This window comes from Carex rostrata, chromosome 20 (assembly GCF_964058835.1).
Source record: "Carex rostrata chromosome 20, lpCarRost1.2, whole genome shotgun sequence".
Classification (NCBI taxonomy): domain Eukaryota; kingdom Viridiplantae; phylum Streptophyta; class Magnoliopsida; order Poales; family Cyperaceae; genus Carex; species Carex rostrata.
This window is the reverse complement of record NC_135937.1, coordinates 1,417,610-1,440,754: the sequence shown is the minus strand read 5'-3', so window position 1 is coordinate 1,440,754 and position 23,145 is coordinate 1,417,610. Positions and strand designations below refer to the sequence as shown.

General features: G+C 34.5%; 1 protein-coding gene across 1 annotated transcript; it reads left to right on the top strand.

The window, feature by feature from the left end:
• The first annotated feature begins 1,754 nt into the window (after window positions 1-1,754).
• LOC144572790 (uncharacterized) lies at window positions 1,755-2,744 on the top strand. The gene has a single exon (XM_078322461.1). The coding sequence runs from the start codon at window positions 1,755-1,757 to the stop codon at window positions 2,742-2,744; it is 990 nt and encodes a 329-aa protein (XP_078178587.1).
• Window positions 2,745-23,145: the final 20,401 nt, after the last annotated feature.

The following is a 23,145-nucleotide window of genomic DNA, read 5'->3' as shown; positions in this document are numbered from 1 at the left end:
CTTGATTGATTCTTGATTGTCTACTGTTAGATGTCTATAGCATCTCTTCTAGTAATTTGACCTTGATGTTTCTTGCAATTGTGATTGAGTATTTGAAGTAGATTTATGATCAATAGTAGCCGAGAGGTGAACTTTCCATTATCGAAAGGTTGTGGATACTTCTAGCAAACCAGACAATCAATTTAGGTTAGATACCAGTAGGTGAGAGCTACAGGTTGAAGCCTCGCACAAGAAATCAACTTAGATACGAACACATGTCAGCTCTGCTCGAGGGCCATGCGACCCGCATCAGAGATGATGCGAGTCGCATCATACGGGTCGCATCAGAGATGATGCGAGTCGCATGATAGGTCCAGAGAAGGCAAAGTTTGGGATGAAACCTGAAACCCTGGGAGCACCTTTTATCATTGTTCAAAATCAAAACCTTTAATTGCTTTCATTTACTGTTAATAGAATTGACACTCGAAATTAGGAAATATAAACAAACCAAACCCAACTTTTCACACTTCTAGTACCTAACTCGGATTAGTAAGAATTTAGAACTCGAATTGTACCGTCCCTGAGGATCGATACCTTGTTATACTATACGGATAGGATTGTGCACTTGCAGTCTTAGACGAGAGTAGATTCAAGGTTTAAACTGGTACAGCTAGCTGTACCTGAAACTTTGTAGCATACTTTTGTAAGCGAACACTACTCAACAAGGTAAAAACAAAGTCAACACAAAAGCAAACAAAACCAAACTAGCTACTCATGTTAACAAAGAAACTACATCTTAACCCTCGAAACAAAGTAAATTAGCTACTCATGTTCATAAGATAACACAAATAACAAGAAATAAAAGAGTTCATGACAAAACAGTGGAGAAATCCGAAGATCCGTTGCGAACTCGCGTTTTTCACTTCTCTTCCTCTTCTCCTCCTCTTGTCTTTTGCTCCAAGAAAGCTTGTAAAAGTTCCAGTGGTGAATCCCCCTTTTTTGGTGTGTAATTCTCTCATTTAATGCCCCAGATCGCGTCTGCAGAGGCTTCCTTTTCGGCCTCCTTAAATTAAGCTGATTTCATATTCCAGCTGAATTTTCCAATTTAGCGTCGTACGGCCCGTAGGGGACCCCGTACGACCTGTAAGCACAAATTAGGGCTGTAAATTAGACATAATATGGAGATATCAATGACTCAGAGGAGGAGAAGGAAGTCTCTAACGGTGAACCTGATGAGAGCGACCTGTAAGGTTGTCTCAAGAGCAATAATTTTTGTGTGTTGTTTAAAGGTTTATTTAATGTATCTTAAAAAATTAAAAATACTATCGTGGAATACGAGGGGTCTAGGGGATGTCAAAAAATGTAATGTGGTGAAAAATGTGATTCGGAGATCTAGATGTGATATTGTGTGTATCCAAGAGACAAAATGGAATACATTTGAATTTGCTTATGCGGCGAATGTTTTACCTAATTTTTTTAATAGAAGTTGTGTTTTTATTGATGCCCAAAGTACGGCTGGAGAAGTATTCATCGCGTGGAACCATGCATACACTCTTCAAAATTCATTTACAACAAGACATACGTGTACAGTGGTTCTCAAACACCCGAGTACAGGGTTGAATTTTGCGGTTACTACAGTCTACGGCCCGAGCAGGGATGAAGAAAAAAAGGAATTTATAAAGGAAGTCAGCAACCTAGCGAATCATATCAGCATGCCTTGGATTGTGTCGGGTGATTTTAATCTCGTTCGATAGTTGGTGGACAGATTTGGAAACATGCGGGGTTTTGGTCTCATGTTTCAGTTTAATGATCTTATAAGAGAACTGCAATTGATTGATGTTCAATTGCAGAACAGAGACTATACGTGGTCGAATATGCAACCGGTGCCGATCTTCTCAAAGTTGGACAGATGCTTCCTCACATCGGATTGGGCTATGATGTACCCAATCATTACGTTGACAGCACTAGAGACAATAGTGTCAGATCACGTGCCACTGCTGTTACACATGAAAACACCTCAGCAAAGAAAATCCCATAAGCGACTTGAAAGGTTTTGGTTTAAATACAGATATGCTCATTGCTTAACAAACACAATTTGGGAGACGGCTGCACAACAGGTCAATGACGACCCTTTAAAAGAGTTTGAGATAAAAACAGAGAAATTGCATAAAGAGCTAGGCAGATGGCATCAAACACGGTTTGTGCACATGGATGACCAGCTACAGTATTGCAAGAAGGCAATCCTATTTTTTGACAAAATAGAGGAAAAGAGAAAGCTAGATAGAAGAGAGTTCTGTTTAAGACAAAAAATCAGAGAAAGGGCATTCGAGCTATCAAGTAATCTGGAAATACGATGGCATCAGAGATCACGGTGTAATTGGCTAACCAGTGGGGACCGAAACACTAGATTCTTCCATGCTTATGCGTCGGCTAGAGCAAGGAAGAATGCAGTGGTGGCCATTGAAGTTCAAGGTAATCAAATAACAGACCAGAGGCAGATTTTGAAGGAGTTCAGCAAATACATGCAGGCGCTACTGGGCACTCAGGTACAATCTCTAAACTTTGATCCAGGTGTGATATATAGAGAGGAGCAACCGAGCCTCAACCACTTGCAACAGCCGTTCACAACCTTTGAAATACACAAGGCAGTAAGACAACTAGCAAATAACAAGGCTCCAGGCCCTGATGGTCTGCCACATGAATTTTTCAAGGATATTTGGTCGTTATTGAAGGAGGATGTGCAGAGAATTTTTGATGACTTCTAGCTGGGCAACCTAGACTTATCGGAGACCAATAAGGCCAACATTGTAATGATCCCCAAGAAGCCTAACTCAGCAATAGTCGGTGATTTTAGGCCTATAAGTATCATTAATCTTATTCCGAAGCTCATAACCAAAGTCCTAGCTAATAGGTTGAGGTTAGTGCTTCGGAATTTGATTTCAACGCAACAGACTGCTTTCACTCGAGATAGACACATAGCAGAAAATTTTCTAGCAACAAGAGAAATTTTGCAACATGTGTCATGCTCGGGCAACATGGCAATCTTCGCAAAAATTGACTTCGCTAAGGCCTTTGACTCCATAGATTGGGAATTTCTTACCAAGGTGATGACGGCGAGGGGCTTCCCGTCAAAGTGGATGGATTGGATACATATCATCTTGCAAACTTCACAATCAAGGATAATTATGAATGGGGAACACATGGATTACTTCTCTCATAAAAGAGGCCTGAGGCAAGGTGACCCGTTGTCGCCTCTGCTCTTCATCATAGCTATCGATGTATTCCAACGCATGATTCGCATGGCAAATACCACACTAACCAACCCTCTCTCAGCTAGGTGTTCCCAACCGATTTATGCGCTTCAATATGCGGATGACACTGCGGTTATTGCAAATGCGTCTGTGCCGACTCTGATCACTTTCAAACTAATCTTGAGAATGTTTTCCAACATATCGGGGTTAAAGATCAACTATGAGAAGAGCAGCTTTGTACCCTTCAACCTTGATAGACAGTCAATTTGGAAAGCAGGGCTCATTCTCATGTTCAATCAGACTAATCTGCCAATGGAGTATTTGGGGATGCCGCTTACTGTTAATGCTCCAAACAAGAGTGACTATCTATCTTTGATTGAAAAGTTAGAAAAAAGAATGGAGGGGTGGAAGGGGAAGCTTATATCAAGGGGAGGAAGGTTACAGTTAGTAAAGTCAGTGCTCTCCGCAATCCCAATTTACTACATGATGTGCTTCAAGTTACCGAAGAGGGTTATAAACAGAATAGATGCCATTAGACGAGCGTTCCTATGGGGGAGAAATGAGGAGTCACGAGCAGTTTCGCTATTAAACTGGCCCACGGTGTGTCTACCGATTGAAGTAGGGGGAATGGGGCTACATGATTTGGCAGTGCAAAACATAACCTTGCTAATTAGATGGTGGTGGCGAGCATACACAAATCCGACAAGTCTCTGGACAACAACGGTTACAGTTTTAAAGTGGATTGGTATTTATGAGGCGGGTCCTAATTTTTGGATGATTTTGGGTTCATTTTTTTGGAGAACTCTAATAAGGCTGCTGCCTATTTTCCATTGGTCAACGGAGTGGAAGGTAGGAACTGGAGAGGCCATCTCTTTCTGGCTAGACACATGGCATGGACAACCGTTATTCAAACAATTAGAACCTGGTGAAAAGCCTCCTCAACCTAAAATTTCTTTGAGAGATGCGGCACCAATTGTGGCAGGATTGTTGCCGGATGTGGTGTTAACAATTGATCTAAACAATGGATGTGATACTATCGTGTGGAAATGGACAGCTAGTGGTGCATATACGGCTAGTTCACTGTACAAGATGTTCAAAATTGGAGGGAGAGTTAATTTTGATCATGCATACATTTGGAGGCTAGCCATACCACCTACTGTACATATTTTTTCTTACCTCATGATCCAAGACAGGATCCTCTCGGGAGAGATTATGACGAGAATAAACATAGGGAACCGACATTCATGTATGATGTGCCAAAATTGCCCTTATGAATCAACACTCCATCTCTTGTTTCTATGCCCTAATGCAGTTCAGGTTTGGTTTGAATTAGCACAACAATTTGGTTTTCGGCTTATGATACCAAAGACAACAGTTGAGGAAATCATAGTGGTCTCACGAAGGCAAGCTGAAATGGAAGGAGAAAGATGTAGCAAGATATGGAATTCACTATTTATGTGCACATGTTGGATGATTTGGAAACAAAGAAACAACAGGATTTTCACGGGAACACTTGTTCCACCATGGGTGTTAGTCGGCCGAATCATTGAAGATACAAAGATGTGGATGAACTATTGTGGCCCAGGAATGATGAACAGGAATCACAATCTCATTGAAGAACCAGATTGAGATGATGGTGGTTTGTCTTAATTTGTCTTAATTATCTTGGCAGAATACCTGTCATTTTATTTCTAGTGCAATACTCTTTAATTTTGCATGGTAGCTTTTTGTATACGCTGTGAATGTTTCCTGAGTGAAACTAATGTAAGACAATTTTTTAACATTCAATAAAAATCCACCTAGGCAGCCACTGCCAGGTTTTCAAAAAAAAAAAAGATAGAGAGCTCCAATCGATGGTGCCCAGCCCGATTGGTAGTGTCTGTGCTTGATCGAGATCAGCAGAGGGATTCGATTAAAAATTTATACGGAGAGAGAGAGAGATTCGAATAGAGAAGCATCGGAAATTAATTTGTAAAAACCATTATTTAATGTCAAACAGGAAGGTTGGTTCATTTATGGTAGTATCGGACAGTTATAATTCGTTAGAAGCGCGTGGGGACCTGTCGCTGTGGAAAAACTCTGGACAGAAGGTTGTGGACAAAAACCTTTTCTCTTCTTCTTAAATCTGACTCATGAATTTTAGGCAAGTGAGCTTTGAGCAAGTTTAACTGTTAAATTGAATTATTTATCAAGCTTATATGCTTAACTGCATGAAGTCTTCAATTGTTATATATAAGCTAGTAATATAGCTTGTCAGAAGTACTACAATAGATAATATGTAAATATTGAACACATGGCCGGTTGGAAAAATCTAAAGAAAAGTAACAAGTTATGAAATTGAGTCTTAGGCTCAATTAAGAATTGGTAGCAGTAAATAAAGGAAATCAATAGATAAGTGAACACATGGACGGTTTGAGACTTGTGAACAGTGGACTGTTGCACAATTAATCTTAATTGATGTGAGTTAAAAAAATGGATAATGAAGTCATTAATAGAAAGAATTAAAGAATAAGAAATTGATTAGTACATGATGCCTTTAACTAACAACGAATAATAAATAATTTTATTATGTCATAGGTGTCAAATTGTCGATATATGGAAGTGAAACTTGATGGGATTGTCAAGAACAGCTTATACACAATGATTAACAACTCTATCTGTCTACGTTATCAGGTGCAGGGGTTCACTGGCTTTGTTTTGATATTCATTTCTAAGAATTAAATTGTATTCATTTTCCATGTTGAATATCTAATTGACTGCATTATATGAATTGTTGCATCATATGCGTAATACAATACAAATGAAACTGAATTAATGGTAAATTGATGACTTATCATTTTGGTACAGTTTATCGATTGATTGTTCCTTGTTATAAATAATTGAGTGATTCCACAGTTACCGAATTTTATTGGATTTACTGATTACTGCAAAGTCTAGGTCATGACTAGACTTTGACCCAGGACCCTTATGCGCATATGGTGAATGGCCTCAACTGAACCCAATACCAGTTGGGTAGAGGATATTGTAAATTGTGACTGTAAGGATAGTAAAACTGTCACACCCCGCGGCCACGGGTAGTAACAGTCCCCCGCCGTAAGCATACAACGCCGTGTATGCTCACAAGGCTAATCAAATAATTTAAACCAAACAACACGCAATTCAAAACGAGTTTCTAATATAAAATCAGAGTACACAGTCTGGACAGTAAATAGTACAATATAAGTATCTCCTCCGGATACCAACCACGAGGCCTACCCTAAATCTATACAACAAAAACACATCTAGGGTCGTATACTGGTAAGCTACTAAGGCCTACTACTCTCGTGCCTCTCCGGAATCCGTCGCACCAGTACCTGTAACATAACGGGGAAGGTGGGGGTGAGAATAAATTCTCAGTGCGAAAATTTGCCACATTTGAATTATTGGACTTGCAATCAAACTCTATATTCAAAGATGAAACCCAAACAATAACAATGCAACAGTTATATAAGAAACATAAATAACAGAATGCCACTACTCGACAACAGTTAATCAACCTGAAACACAGTTTACGAAATTTACAATATGGATTTCAAACACAACATATATTTTGGCTTAACTCGATTCCTAACTCAGTTCAATTGGGCTTGTAGCAATTACAAATGTTCTCTCGAGCTGAACCGTTATCAAACCCACATCTGTAGGGTTACAGACGCCTACAGATGGCCAACCGCTGGACCCTTTATCAGACACCCATCTGCAATTGCTGTTTGGCTTAACCATTTCCTAAGGTCCGGTTTACAAGTCACCAATACAGGTCAACTTGACACAAATGCAAACACACGGAATCAAAGTTACCTATACAGGTCAACTTTGCTAAATCTCAAGCAAATATATATCAAAGCCACACATATAGGTCAGTCTCGCAAAATCATAACAGGTCAAACGCATAAGTCAGCAGCGTCACCCTATCCAGCCACCTAAACAGGTCGGTCTGGCAAATTCTAACAGGTCAAACGCATAAGTCAGCAGCGTCACCCTATCCAGCCACCTAAACAGGTCGGCCTGGCAAATTCATAAACACAGGTCAACGGATAGGTCACCGTTACCTTATCCAGCCACCTAAACAGGTCGGCCTGGCGGATTCATTCACATCAAGAACAATTAATAGAACTAATCAAATAATAACCATACCAACATGCCAAGTAATCTTAACCAAACAATTCAAATCATTCTCAGTTATGCAAGAATCAATCTACAACATGAATTCCAAAATATGCAATAATTAATCATTCAACATGACAAACGAATAAACAGTTTAATTCCTGAAAATAAAGTATCAAACAAGTCCAAGAATCCCGCACCTGTTTGACGAGCGTACCGCTTAAGCTAAGGATCGGACGTCTCGTATGGTCTCGCAAGTTCTTGCTCGACCGAGCCTACACCTATATCATACGTATACTTGGTTTAATTCGGGTTCAGTGGTCTATACGTTTACTTAGGGCTTGTACAGTCCTAAATCAGTTCTCATGGTTTGGTATCGATTCTTTTCGGTTCCTTCTTTCTTACCAAAATCTCACCAAACGGTACACAATTCCTTCTAGGCCCTCTAGCCTTATACTATGTCACTTTGGTAACCATCAATCACCGCTTTACTACTTTGGTTCTCGGTTCATTTCAATTTACCGTTTGGTTAACCCTAATTTGGTCAAAATCTCAAATCAGTCGTTAAATGTTCTAGAAATTCACGATCAGGAGGCAACCCTACCGATTACAAGTCTAATTGGTCGGGTTAAGCAAATCAAATCACGATTAGGCCAACTTTCAATCTTGGCACGAAACCCTAGAAATCAGATTTCATAAATCGGAAGAAATCGGGAAAAAGAATGACAAACAAACTAGTAAGAAGTGTAGAGGAACTAGTCCTCGAGCAATTCGAGCACAAATCTCGGGTTTAAAACGAGAATCCGAGAAATCGAGAAAATTCGAGGTTTCGAAAGTAAAAAGGAGAGAAAGAAATACCAAATAGAAGGGTTCTAAGAGATCCTCGGCTGCTTTCTCGGTTTCAAACTCGATTTCTCGCAACAATCGGGAGTCTGGAAGAAACGGAAACTCACGGGATCTTTTCCTTCTCTCTTAACCGAAAATAACTTAGAAATGGGGATAATGGTGAAGTGAGAGAGAGAGAAGGTTTAATTTGGGTTTTAGGGTTAAAATTACCCTGAATGCGGATTAGCCAATCCGCACTGCGGGTTACCTAATCCGCACTCGAGACTTAGTCGGTTGTCAGCCGAATCCAGGAAAAGTCCGAGCCTACTGCGGATGAACCTGATCCGCACTGCGGTTCACCCTCATCCGCACTCACTACTTAGCCGATTTCAGGAAAATTCAGTGCAATACAGAAATTCATGAGTGCGGCTAAACTCATCCGCACTGCGGATCCCTCACCCGCACTCACTACTTAGTCATTTTTTTGGCAAAATTCCAGAAAAAGCCTGAGCCACTGCGGATGGCTTCCACCCGCACTGCGGTCAACCTAATCCGCACTGGGGCTATAAAATTCCGAAATCTCGAAATTTCGACGCGGTTTCAATTCACAATTAACTTACTTATTTAGGGGAACCTTAATTAAGGTTTAAACTTCCATTTTATTAACATGATTTATCGATTCTTTCTTTTAAATCATTCGAATTTAATTGTAAAAATTTCATAACGTAACAAAAACTGTGGTAAATGTCTATTGCTGGTCACTACCTATGAGGTGTGACAATATTGCTTCTATTATTGAATTACGCATCATTGAATTGAATTGTTGAATTTAAGTGTATGACTGTAAACCAGACTGAATAGAACGGTATAGGCCAAGCACAACAGATATGGGTATGTGTAAGGCAGATGTGGGTTGATGGTTGGCATATGTACAGGCAAGAAGGATGGTATCTGTTTGTGTTACCCGACCTAGTATTTGCATAAATTTAGAACCTAAATATTTTGATTATAGTCATTTGATTTTCATTGATTATTCCTATTGATTATCGTTTGACTGTCAATAATTAGCATTGCATTCATTGTTATAGAAATTGAATTGATATCATATTGCGGATATTTAATTTTGGATATGGATTCTTACGAATCCAGTAACCCGAATTAAATTCTGCACTGAGAAATATCGTTGTTATTTCTCACCCCCTCCCCATTTTGTGGGTTTTACAGGTTCGTTAGACGAAGAGATGCGTTTATCGGTTATAATTGACAGCAGGGCCAAACAAAAGATATGATATTTTGGATTGTAATATCTGACAAGATGTAGAGAGTATTTCTCTAGCATCTTCCACCACCAAATGTCAGATACATCTTGTAAACATTTTGGTTTGGGATTAATGTAATGAGTTATATTGGTAATGCATAAAAAGATCCATGCCTTGTGTATACTGAATTGGAAATATCATGGTAGGCTGTTGTACCCCCAGATTTCGGGTGTGACAGAAATCAATTCTAAAATCTATTGAATTGGCTTCAAATGATGAATTTAAATTGTTGAAATCTTTTTATTTTATGAGTGATGTGTCTACATGCGAAAATTTTAAAATTTTGAATTAATTGTGTATAAAGTCAAGTGGTCAAAAGACGTCCAAAAAATAAATGCATTATAATTAATTTATAAACTATCTAATTTTGACTACTTGACTCTATACAAAATTAATTCGAAATTTTAAAATTTTTGTATGTAGATACATCACTGGTAAAGTAGAAGAATTTTAACGGTTTGAATTCGTCGTTTGAAGTCAATCCGATATGTTTTAGTGTTGAGTTCACAAAGAATTTTGTGAACTTAGGAACACCCTAGTTCTACTCCTATGATTCTTATCATCTTATGTAAATTGTTGACGATTGCACAATACTTCTTAAATGATATTTTTTTATTTATAAATTATTATATAATAAGAGACTGAAAGAGAAAGATTAACTTGATTTTTCTATACTTTGGTAGATTGGTAGAATTTTTTTCCAGTGTTCTAAATAGCTAGCTATATATAATTATTGCGCTATAGTTTTTTCGGACCCTAAAAGCTATTATGGGCAATATATAGCTGGCTATCGACGCTATAGTTAGCTACTTAGTGCAATCGTTTATTTTTTTTAACTGTCTCGTTATACCACTATAATCGCTATTTAAACCATTGATTTTTTCCAATTTAAATTTTAAAACAGTAAACTTTCTATTGATTTTGAAGTCTCTTTTTTTCCAGCTGTCTGGATTTCTTTGTTATATTTATTGTGCACTATTCTCTTTTGTTTTGACTACCATACTGATCTATTAAACAATAAATAATAAAAAGATGCTACAGAAGATTCTTCTGTCTTTTCAAGTGAGATTTTTTTGAAAAAAAAAAAAAATCATAGAATTTTTATCGATCATTTTATATATGAAAAAATAGAGGTACTCTCTCTTTTTTTCTTTCCCTATCTTATTTTATTATATATTATATTAATAAAAAAATTATCCACTTTAAATCCAAGAACGGATCTAAACTGTAAATTTTAGATCGACCGGTTCAGATTTTTTAAATAATATATAATATATCCATTCCTTTACACTCACTCTGCCCTTAACATGTCAATCAAACGGTCAAAATTCTGACAGTATCCGTTCCAACCTGACCCAATATTAGAGAAAAGGAGAAAGGAGCTTAATAAAAAAAGAAAAAGAAAAATCATATCATCAATTTGTGGGTCTCCAATACAGCTCTTCTGGTATCTTTTCTCTATGCTTGATGTAGAAAGCACGTGATGCACTCGTACAAATAAATAGGTCCCATTTGTAACATGGCCACTGCCAATGGATCATTTTTCATGTTGGTTCAAGATCCTCTGCGTCGGGTTTTAATGGTCACTTGGTGTAACAGTCATCAATTCATGTCAGATCCATCACCTAGTAACTTTCCACACGCTAAATATTCCTGCATAATCATTTACAAATCCCAAACTCGGGGATCAATAATTTCACCTGCCTTGCACCGTTGCACGTAGATAATAAAAATATTTAAACCCAAGTACGACAATTACTCAAAGAAGTAAAAAAATTATATATAAGAAAATAGAAATGTATATCCGACAATTATATGACAAGACCCGCTAAACAAAGGTAAGCGCATGTTATTTAATTGGAAAATGTACATGTTTCCCGATATACTTAATTTACAACTCTCAAGCAATGAAATGCGTGGAAATTAAGTTCCCTCAATTACTTTTCTGTTTAATTTACAACTACAACAAAGTATACACTTTTTACGAGGAAAAAAATACATTTATGACGGTCGTCCGTCGCAAAAAGTACCATTGCAAAAAGAAAAAATTGAATAATGAGAATAATCCGTCACAAAAAGTCATTTTTTTATTCTCGCGAAAAGTGTCTCATTCTTGAAGCAAGGTACTTGAACAACAGATATATATCATGCACCTATTTACAATTTTAATTTAATATCACACAGTTTTTTTTCCCTCACTGTTATTGCAAATATTAGATATAGATAATGGATGGCTGAAAATGCAACTGATAGGGTGAAATTCGCTTCGGAACGGGAAAAAAAATTGAGTTTATACTGTAGCGGATTAATCTTAATTTGTCATGAAATTTTTTTTTTTTTTTTGTACACATTTTGTCAACCTCAAACCACTTGTTTAACGTTTTTTATTCAATAAAACTTGAAATTCTTGTTGGTGTTTTAATTACACAAGAGTTCTATATATGTTTCTAGACGACTTACATGACCCCTCAAAACTCACAACTATTGCAAGAGTTCCAATAACAGTTACAGGGTGTATGCAACCGTTACAACTCTCTGGATTTCTTCATATAACGATTCTCAACCATTGGGAAGGTTCTAGAATATTCTGGAGCCCGGCCTGTTTTGAGTGTCAATTTAATCCAATTATTTTGGTGTTTGATCAGAATACTTTAGAGATGATCCAAGTATCTCAATATATTATATTGTCTCCACATTCTAATTTGCAATATATACTTTCGATATTTAATAATACTATAGTTGTTATTTTACAAGCATCTATTACTTTTTTACCATACCTAAATTATAATATTACTAGGTGTAACATTTTGAGTCAGCATTCCATAAGAGAACTGTAACAATAATTGTGAGTTTTGATCAGATGAGAGGGACATGATTAGATCTAGATATGAACTGTAATAAATTTGATCTTGAAATGTTAATCAGATCAGAGGGACATGATTAGTTCTAGATATGAACTGCCTTGATCTGATCAGAGCTTTTGATATTATTTGTTTCTACTGCCAATGCCATGTGGAGAATTCCGAACCCTAAAGGCTCGAATTTAAATTAAATATAAAAATAAAGTAAATCTGTCAAGTCTCAAGAATAGAAGGGACCACATATACCCCAATCCATATGAATTCTCCTTATCTTTGGATCATGGGCAACTATCATGTACTTTCACATCCAAGATATGATAATAATATTAAATAAATTGTTTATATTGAAGTATAATTTCAAGTTCGTTTGAACGCGCGTCTTTTCTTTGTTTGAAATCCACAGAGCTTTTAATTATTTTATAAACAACTCAATAATCTTTGCAATATTGAAAAACAAAGAATTGTCTCACTAGAACTTTCTAGAGTAATTAATGTTAGGTCATTAATTCAATATTAGACTTAATTATATGTAAAATAGTTATGTATTATATATTGTCAATTTTATACTAAATTAAAATTGATTATTACAATTTATGATATATTAACCCATTAATGTGTTATATAAGGTGTGGATCTTTAATTTGTAGAATTTAAAATGTAATTTTCATTTTAATTATGGATTGAATTGAAAATTACAAATGACTACGTAGCTCAATGGATGTTTGAGTAATATATTATAGATTTAGTCTTCCATAATATAAGATATCCTCAACTCATTTTTGTTATCTCATTAGACAAGTGTAAGAGATTTTGAAAAATATAAAACTAAAGAAGACTCTCTAAAATGGACTATGTTATTCTTGAAGAATCAAATCGGCGCTCTTATGCAGAAGAGGATGTTGATTCATATAAATTTTCACATTTCAGTTTTTTTATATTCAGCACAGATCGATGGTCTTAAAGCTGGAGACACGATGATTTTCGTCAGTCCCAACAATTAAATACAAGAGATCGATGTTCTTGGAGAAAAGAGAAAGAGATGATGCGACAATGTAATCTAATTTTTGTAAATTATAATAATTACAACGACAGATATTATCTTTTAAAAAATGGTCCTGAATTCAATTGTACACTATTACAACTTTGTTACTAGAGAAAGTTTGCTAATTTTGTAATTACAGAATTAGAGGAATACAAATCGGTTTTAATAAGACGCGATTTAATTATATACACAATATTTCTGAAGCACTATAGTGATTTTTGTTAATTTATGTACTGCTGGAACTTGAACTCTCTCTTGTTTTGTCTTGCAGGTGTAGAGCAGAGATGTCAATGCCTGCCACCTCAGCGCCTATTATTCTTTCATGGATGGCATCACATAATTGATCATGGCTGACATATACGTGTTGATCATCAATCTGAGAAACAATAAATGGAGATGCATGCAAATAATTAATCAAGTTATGATCAGAGTTGAGCTGCACATTACTGGACTTACATCTGGCAATCAGATTAGGCTGGATCCTGTACAATACTGCACTGTGCAATTGTTTTCTTTATCTGCTACTCTCAATGATGTAGCACATACAGCAAAGAATCTGAGAAGTACTATAAGGTGTCAGGTTTATTTATTCATTTCTTAGTACTGGGGCATAAGTCTATAGTTCTCTCCTTCAAAAAAAAAAAAGTCTATATATAGTTCTGGAAATTACAGTATTCATTGCTTGAATGCGCATAACCAGTTATCATAGTTTCATCAGAGCTCAATGAAACCAAAATTCGACCCAAGAAAAATAAAAATGCATTACCAAACTACAGACAATATACTTTCAACAATACAGTTGTGTTGTTTACTTGTTATGCTTGCCCTATATATATTTTAACTCTTTTTTTTTTTTGAGGATTTGCTTATGACAAAAATAAAATGCATTTACCAAACTACAGACAGTATACTTACAGCACTAAGTTATCATAGTTTCATTTAGACAGAAGTATCATTCTGATGAGATTTGAGGAAACAAATATTGATAAACACACGACCTTATGTTCCAGAAACCCAAAAGTTTTATATTATGGAAATTCTAATGGCCATTGCAGCAAAATTTCTATTTTGTAACATATAGTAGAGAAACTGTGTCTCTAATTTCCTTAATTTTGATTTCAAAGGAAGTCAACCTCATTATTTTGGTGAAGATTTCTGTAATATTTCTATGGTTTCTAGTTGCTATTTATTACCCTGTGTTGGCAGCTAAAATTAACTATCTTGAATGCTCAAGTACACCATAAAAAATTTAAAAAGATATTGAGCATCCCTAATATCTATTTGAAAAAAAAATTAACTAAACAAAGGAATAGTTTCTTTCTTCTTTTTTTTTACACATTTTCGAATAAGAAATATAACATCACTGGTGGTGCATTCGAAGAAACTTTGATCGATTATTAAAAAAATGCTAATTGTACCTGGTTTGTAGCAAGGCTGTTGGGCCTACAATTTTTAGGTAGCATCTCTGTTGAGATAGGCCTCTTGAGCTCCTCTTTTTGGGCCTCTTCCATATTTTTCTTTGATTATTATTCTCTTTACCTTTTATCTCTTCACTCTTGCATTCCAATTTCCACACCCATTACCCCTTAACACCAAATCTCTGCCTATTTATACAAGCCACCTCCAAAGAATAGCTCCTAAAAAGGCGCAGAGGTTCTATAATTAGGGTTTGCATCCCCTCCAGAGCCGTTCGATCAATCTCAAGCCATCACATTTAATTGTTCAATCGATACCGACACCTATCTGAGAAAGGGGAGGTAGCACAATTGGCTAGGAAAATGTCCTAGAGTTGTTATACCCAAAGGTCGAGAGTTCGATTCTCCCTCACGAACCTTGGTAGCTACTACCAAGTTTTCAAAAAAAAAAGATACCGACACCTATTATTAGCATCAGAGAAAATGAAGGCTTGAAAAAGAAAGGTTATTTGGTAGATTTAGTCATGACATGTAAAGCTATAGACTTTGACACTCCATAAAAAAAATTGAGCCCAAGTCATTAATCACTTTTAATCGTTGGATAAATCATTTATTATTCTCAAACTTTATTCGTATTGCTGAAAATTATTAACTTTTTTACTAGGGGAAATTAGATCCATGCCACCCCAAAACTTTAAATTTAGAAATATGCCACTCTAAAGTTTTGATTTTGTTAAATGCCACTCCAAATCTCACTTATTAAGATCCATGCCACCAATACCAAATTTTTATACATTTGTAATAAAAAATAAACATAAAATGTTGTATTTTGAGTGGTATTTTTGTATATTCCACAAATACCCTTACCCTTTCATTTCTGCAGCTTTAATGGGTCTTCTCCACTGTCCCGCAATATTGCATCAACCATTCGGGAACTGTACCTGCTGTCCAATGCTCCCATGCCTGCTTGCAGAGTACAGTTCCAAAAATGAGCAAAACAATACAATTGTGGCACATATGATATGCTACCGAAAAAACCAAGTGATGGAGTCATGACAAAATCGTAAGTTTGAATTCAACCATCTAGATTATTACTGCCAGCCTTTTTGAATTTTTGGAACATAAGGGTTTAATAGTAAATTTTTGAACTATTTGATTTTTGAACTGTTCTAGATTTAGGACATTGTATTGGTTTAATCAAAATGCTTATAAATATTTTATCCAATAATGGGGCATGAGGAAAGAACTTACAGAGCTTAAGAGGTCCTAGCCTCATCTGAATCCGACAAAGCACTATTTCTTTTTCCACCGACCAATCGGTACGCACTACGCATTAATCTCACCGTCTATCTCACCTTGACACCGCCTGGAAACACAAAACAGATTTGGAGTGGAGAGGAGGGTTTTGGATCAAGGTTATTTTGGTAACTTCAATTATTATGTAAATTGTTAAATTAAAATTATACATTCATATTGTATTGGTGGCATGGATCTTAATAAGTGAGATTTGGAGTGGCATTTAACAAAATTAAAATTTTGGAGTGGCATATTTCTAAATTTGAAGTTTTGGGGTGGCATGGATCTAATTTCCCCTTTTTACTAATATATATCCATCAATGTGTGAGGTATACCTAATGAAATTAATTATTTTACTTTATAATCATTTATTAAATTTGATGTTGTATTTTAATCAGTGTAGTGAATAACGGTATGTGATATACCATTAAGTGATTAATCGCAATTTTGAGGACAATTTATATTCATTAAAATTATGTTCATATACTTATAATTTATTAAAATAATTAATTTTACTTATCAAACTTATTAAATAAACTAATTTTAACAAAGTTTACTTGTTAATTAATGATATTTCATGAAATTTTTATTTATAAAAGATCCAGATAAGTCAAGACAAAATATAGTGTAAAAAATAATAATAAAAATAACTGACTAATTGGCTGTATAAATGAAAAACAAACAATTAATTGGGTCATTTAAAAGGAAACCAAGTGACTAATCGACAAATTAGCCAATTAGTTGATCTCATCTACAAACAGCAGTGACGAAGCTAGTGTGTTACAACTACCCCTGGAAGCACCAGCACACCTGAATTTTTTTTATCTAGATCGTTTGATATATAATTAGCAGTTCATATTCTATCAACATAGAAAGATACACTATTAGAGATGTACGGGATCAAAAAATGTGGGTTTGAAAATTTTTACTACTTGATTTTTCTTGCTAGGACAGTTTACAGTTCTTGCTTTTAATTTACTACTTGCTTTTATTTTTACTGCTTGCTTTTAAATAGAAGGAAAACTAATGAGAGCACATATATATAATATAGATATCAAGTTTGAAATAGGTACGGATAGCGTATCATATATGATACGAGATACGTTGATACGATAATTTTTAACACAATATGAGTATCAATACGGCAATAAGATACGTATCGGATACGGGTACGGGACTACAAGTATATATGTTGAAATTTGTTATGTTAATTTTTTTTTGCAATTATATATGTTTGCCTAGCTCTGATAAAATTTCTAACTTCACCACTGACAAACAGCCTTTCGACAAGTCTGTTCGTGATGGTTTGGTCACCACCACTGACTAACTGGCCTATTAATCAAGTTAAACGGCTATTTTTTACAACACTAGTTTTAATATAATATTTGTCTTAATCTAATAATAATTTTGTTCTGTATAATGTATACTATTATCTTCGGACAAGACCTGAAAAATAGTCCTAACTTGACATAAAATAAAAAATAGTCCTATCAATTATGAAATAAATAAATTGCATAATAACGTCCATGGTTTTACATAAAAAAAAAAAATCATTAAAACGAATCTTTGTTTTTCACAGAGACGCACAAAATAAACCAACCGAGCGTGCATTTGAGATACTCTCCTTCACATCCTATTTTGAAATCAACTCAACCACTAGCCCACGAAATGGGCCCGGCCCGATTCAGTAAAAGAGAATTATTTTGAATTGATAACAACGCTTAGACTCGGACCTGAGCCCGATTTAGCGCTCCGTCGAATATTTTGGTTCTAACTCTCATTATCGGATCCGATGATCCAGCAGCTGACCAGTAATTTTTTTCCCCCCTGATAATAGAGAGTTATGTAATACAGACACGTCTATAATCGAGATATTATTCTTACCTGACCCATATTGGACAAACTACAGTCAATTTAAATAAATAAAGGGTTACCATAATTTATATTTTTCATATTGTCTGTATGGGTGTCGTTGTGTGTCGTATCGTACGAGACAACTTAATCAATGGAAATGAAATGAGTAGATTGTTTCCTAGTTATTGAGAGCAACCTTCTAACTAGCAAGGAAGAGAAAGCCAAACTAAGTCAATTTCAGCATTGATGAGGCTAAAAGGTTTTAATTCAATAAAATAAGTCATTTTATTAACCCTAAAAAAATACAAGTCATTTTACAACAAGAGAGTTCAACTGTAACTCTGTTTTTTTTTTTTTTAATTTATTTTATAATACGACATTACTTTTTGTTGTGTTGCAGCAGCAGCAGACATTTTTGTAATTAGAAACATAATGAATAGATTATTTCATAGTTATTGAGGGCAATCATATATGACTAGCAAGAGAGAGAAAGCCAAACCAAGTCAATTGCTGCATTGACATGTGGCCAAAAGGTTTTAATTTAATAACATTGAGTCATTTTGCAACAAGAGAGATCATTTATAAATATATTATTTAAACAATATGACAACTTTAAATAGCTTTAACAAAAAAAATTAGAAAAAATATGAACTATTGATGTTACTTTATACGTATATGTTTACCAAAATTATAAAATTTGGAGTTCTATTTAATGTGAGATCATTTTTTTTATGTGCTGATGAATCAAAATTCAAATATTCTCTTTTTAACATATACATTGCAAATAATGATCGATTATAAATTTTTTTTTCTGTCTAAACTATCTTAGCTGAAATAATATAAACTGTTATTCCAGCCGTCATACTGCACCGCTCATGTCTATAGGCAGGAGCGGATCTATGTATATGACAGGGGGTGCTAAGCCACTCTATGATTTAAAACTTCTTAATTATGTATATTAAAATTTAATTAAATTTTTTAGTTTTTTTAACTTTTATATAGTCCAGCCCCCTTCATAAAATAACAAACGTTTATTGGTAGTCTAGTGGCTTGAGTTCTAGTTGGTCTGTGTAAGGTCATGGGTTCAATTCCACACTAACTACACTATTTTTGTCTTTTTCACATATTACATTTTAGGGAGAATTTCATATATACCCCTCAAAAACTATGAAATTCCGTATTTACCATCCAAATTTCTATAATTACATATTTACCATCTAAAAATTTAATAACTCACATATTTATCCAATTAATCAAAAATGAGATTAATTAAGTTTAAGATTATATAAAATATAATTAATAAGTTATTTAGTCTCTTCTTCTTCTCTACCCCAATCTTTCGCGCACAAATTTCCCTCCCGTCTTTTTTGACATAACTTCCCATTTTCTCTTAAACTCTCTCCTTATCTCGTCACTCCCGCTTAAACTCGGATTTAAGGATTTCAACTCCAGCTTGATCGTCTAAAAACAAGGTAATCGCCCCAACTTTTCTAACAAAATAACTCATACTGAATTCGACGATAATATCGCAACCCATTATCAAAGTAGTAACTGAGTTTGAGAATTCGTGGTTTGTTACTGGCTCAGTTTGGAATATCTGTTTTTAATCTTTTATATTGGGTATAAAGGAGAACGATTCTAAGAAAAGAAAGAGAGGGTGCTAAGTTAATCCTTGATTAATTATAGTTTTAAGAAAATTAAACATAATTAATATGAGTTTTGGGTATATTTGATATATACTAAAGTTTTATTAGGTAAATATGTGAGTTATTAGATTTTTAGATGGTAAATATGTAATTACACAAATTTGGATAATAAATATGTAGTTTCACTATTTTTGAGTGGTATATATGAAATTCTTCCTACATTTTATAGATTAGCCCCTATTCAAATTTTCTAGTTCCGCCATGTCTATAGGAGCTATTTTGTTCAGTAAGAATTAGAAATTTTAAATTGGGATATCAAACATAATATACATAATATACGTAGGAGCTATTTTGTTCAGTAAGAATTAGAAATTTTAAATTGGGATATCAAACATAATATACATAATATACGTAGGTACAAAATATGTGGTTACTGAAGTTTGAACTCAAATTTTGCAACTACAAAATAAAATTCTAATAACTAGACTCAAATACATATTTAGTATTTTATGAGATATGCTACACTATATTAAAAATAATAATAATAGAAATTCAATTAAATTCTGTATATATACATGATTAAATATTTTGAAGTTTTGAAAATAATAGCCAGCATAGATTTGCCCGTGGAAGAGAAGGTCAAAGTTTGATTTTTGACAATTATGCAGAGCTTGTATTGACTAATCGCTTTTGGGACTAAAGTTAGATGCTCTGTTTTCATTTGTAGACCTCACAGGCATCATTATTCTCTTGTAAAAATAAGTTATTATTGAAAGTGAGATATACCGATAGGCGATAATCATAACTCGTATGATTAAGAAAACTTATTAGGAAAACTTATTTGTAACCTCCGCTCCGCTCCAGAAGATTAGAAAGATTTTGCAGCAGCAGTTTTGAGAGTCGACCGTCCGTCTTTTTTTCCGCCCCGCCACGCCATTTCTATTTCTCTCCTCGTTTGTCCGGTTATTTTGACTCGCTTCATTCGAGAGGAGATTTTGTTGCTACTTATAGCTCTGTCTCACTTTTAAGCAGGTGCTTCCTTCCAACGGATTTAGCCACCGTTCGCCAGTCCATCTCGACTTACTCCAACCGAACGGATTTGGTCATTGCTTATCGATCCGCTTCGACATTCTGGATTCGACTGAGGGTGTTGTGAATTCGCTCCGCCCGCCATAGTATCTAATACAACTATATATGAATAAGGTACGTGTTGTTGTGGTTGTGACTCATGATAATGATAATAATGATGTGTTTTCTTCTTCCTCCTTCCTCCTCTCTTTCTGTCTCTTTTCACTTTTGTGCCCTCATGTGAGGTGACTGTCTTGGTCCGATTGACTTAGCTTCCGGTCTGATTTGATTCAGTGCCTCGTCAGCTGAGTGGTGACTGTTCTGATTTGGTTGATTCAGTTCCCTGCTCGGTTTGATTCAGTGTCTCCTCGGCTGAAGTGGTGACTGTCATGGTCCGGTTAATTTAGTTCCTGGTCTGGTATGATTCAGTGCCTCTCGGGTGCGCATTCTTCTAGGCAGTGTTGACAAGGTGTAGTCGCACTCGCTCTACTGCTACGTTTGCATATCAAGATAAGAGAATTAACGGGCCCATTGACTTGCTAATATGACGCGAATTGAATATTTAGCAGTGAAAGATTTTACAAGTAGTTTAGTGTATAGGATACTATATCTTTGTGTAATATAAATATCTACGCTAGAACAGACTTGTAATTTACTTTGATATTTAGTGAAATCGCCGTACAATAAAAAAAAATAAAAAAAAAACTTATTTCGGCAATGAACTTCGTATAACAGAAAATTTTCTATTTACGTACCTTTGTGTTCAGTCTGTTGTTTGTATTGTTACGTCTAAATTCGTTTTCTCGCTGGCAATTTCACATGTTACAAAAAGTAGTATTAGTGGCTAGTCATTAATTTTTTGTAATATTGTTTTTTTTTTTTGCCTTATAAATAATCGAAATTATGTACCTTATCTACTCATGTGCCTCCCTCGTACAACGTACACAAACTATTAAAATATACACATATATTCCTCATTTATGTCTGATATTTCAAACTTCAGAAGTCTTTTATTTAATGCTAATGCTAATATTCATTTATTAAAAAGAAAGAACTTTGATTTGTGGTTGTAATCTGCTCTGTCTGCATCGGCCTTCCATGGAAACATGAGCTGTGGCGCTGTGCACGCTCTGCTCCTCTTTTCTAGGTCTGAGGTCTTCTTGTTATTTCATAAAAAATTGTGTCTTTTCTTCAAGGTCTTACTTGGTATATGGCTCAGAGGAGGATTCTATGTGGCGATGTAGGGGTCATTTCCTGTAATTATTTGTCAAAGATAATGTCAAAAGCTAGTTTTAGTAGAGATCAGCCTCGGTCTTTTATTTTTCATATGTCAAAATATTATACAATGAAAACAAAGTAATTTTGATGTTTAAGTTAAATTAAAATTGGCTAAGTTTGATATTAGTGACAAATTTTGATTGAAAAATATTTTGGACATAATATTGACAAATCTTTATATAAAAATAGTTATAGGGACACACAGTTGATGTTGATAGTCGGAGTTAAATTCATTCACAATTCATTTATTAATGAGCACATAATATTATTTGGAAACACCAATCTATTTGTCTATTTGTGTTTAAAACTTGTGCATAATTCTTACATGATACCACACAATAGCAGAGTTATGGAAAAGAAAAGGGGGTCAATTATTTTTTTTGTATTTGTGTCTTATTTTTCATATAATTTAGGATAAAATATTATAGATAGTGTAAAATTAATTTCTATTAACATTTGACTTCCATAATTTGAAAGTCTGATTCAGCCTTCAATTACATTCTTAATAAAAAAAATTAAGTTGACACCTACAAACAATATGAGATATTTATTAGTGTGCGACAATGATAGACGATATTATTCTCATAATAATTTTCACCCATCTTAAAAAAAATTATTAGAATACTAGCAAATGAATAAATATACACACGTCCATAAAAATCAATTATTTTATACAATATATAGATGAAATGGTGGTATAAATTTGTACAAAAAGAGTAAAAAATAAATATTTAAATAATATGGGTTATCTGCGACTTAACATTCGCCAATGAAGAATTGATCAACAATTTTTTTTTCCAAAAATAGTAAAATAAACATATATAATTTTATTTTTTCATCTTGAGCTCCACATCTTATCTCTATTAAATAATATCATTTCTCAAAAAATAAATTAGATTTCAAAAAGCTTCAATTTTAAAAAGTTGAATATATTTACTCAAGTTAGAATACTCAAAAAGTACTTGCAATAATGTAATACTTCTTCGTTGATTTTTTTAGTTATATTTTTTTTTGCACAATACTGATTATAAAACCAACTCTAGTTAAAATCTATAAAGAAAAAGGGAGAAAGATTTCGGTCCTCGATGAAAATTTATTTATTTATTTCCTCATTTTGTTTTGAGAGAAGCATTTAATTCTAAGTAAAGGTTGTTCGCCAAAGCGCTAA

What these genes read in the sequence shown, in the direction of transcription:
- LOC144572790 (XM_078322461.1), top strand. Translation starts at nt 1,755, where the DNA reads ATGCGGGGTTTTGGTCTCATGTTTCAGTTTAATGATCTTATAAGAGAA.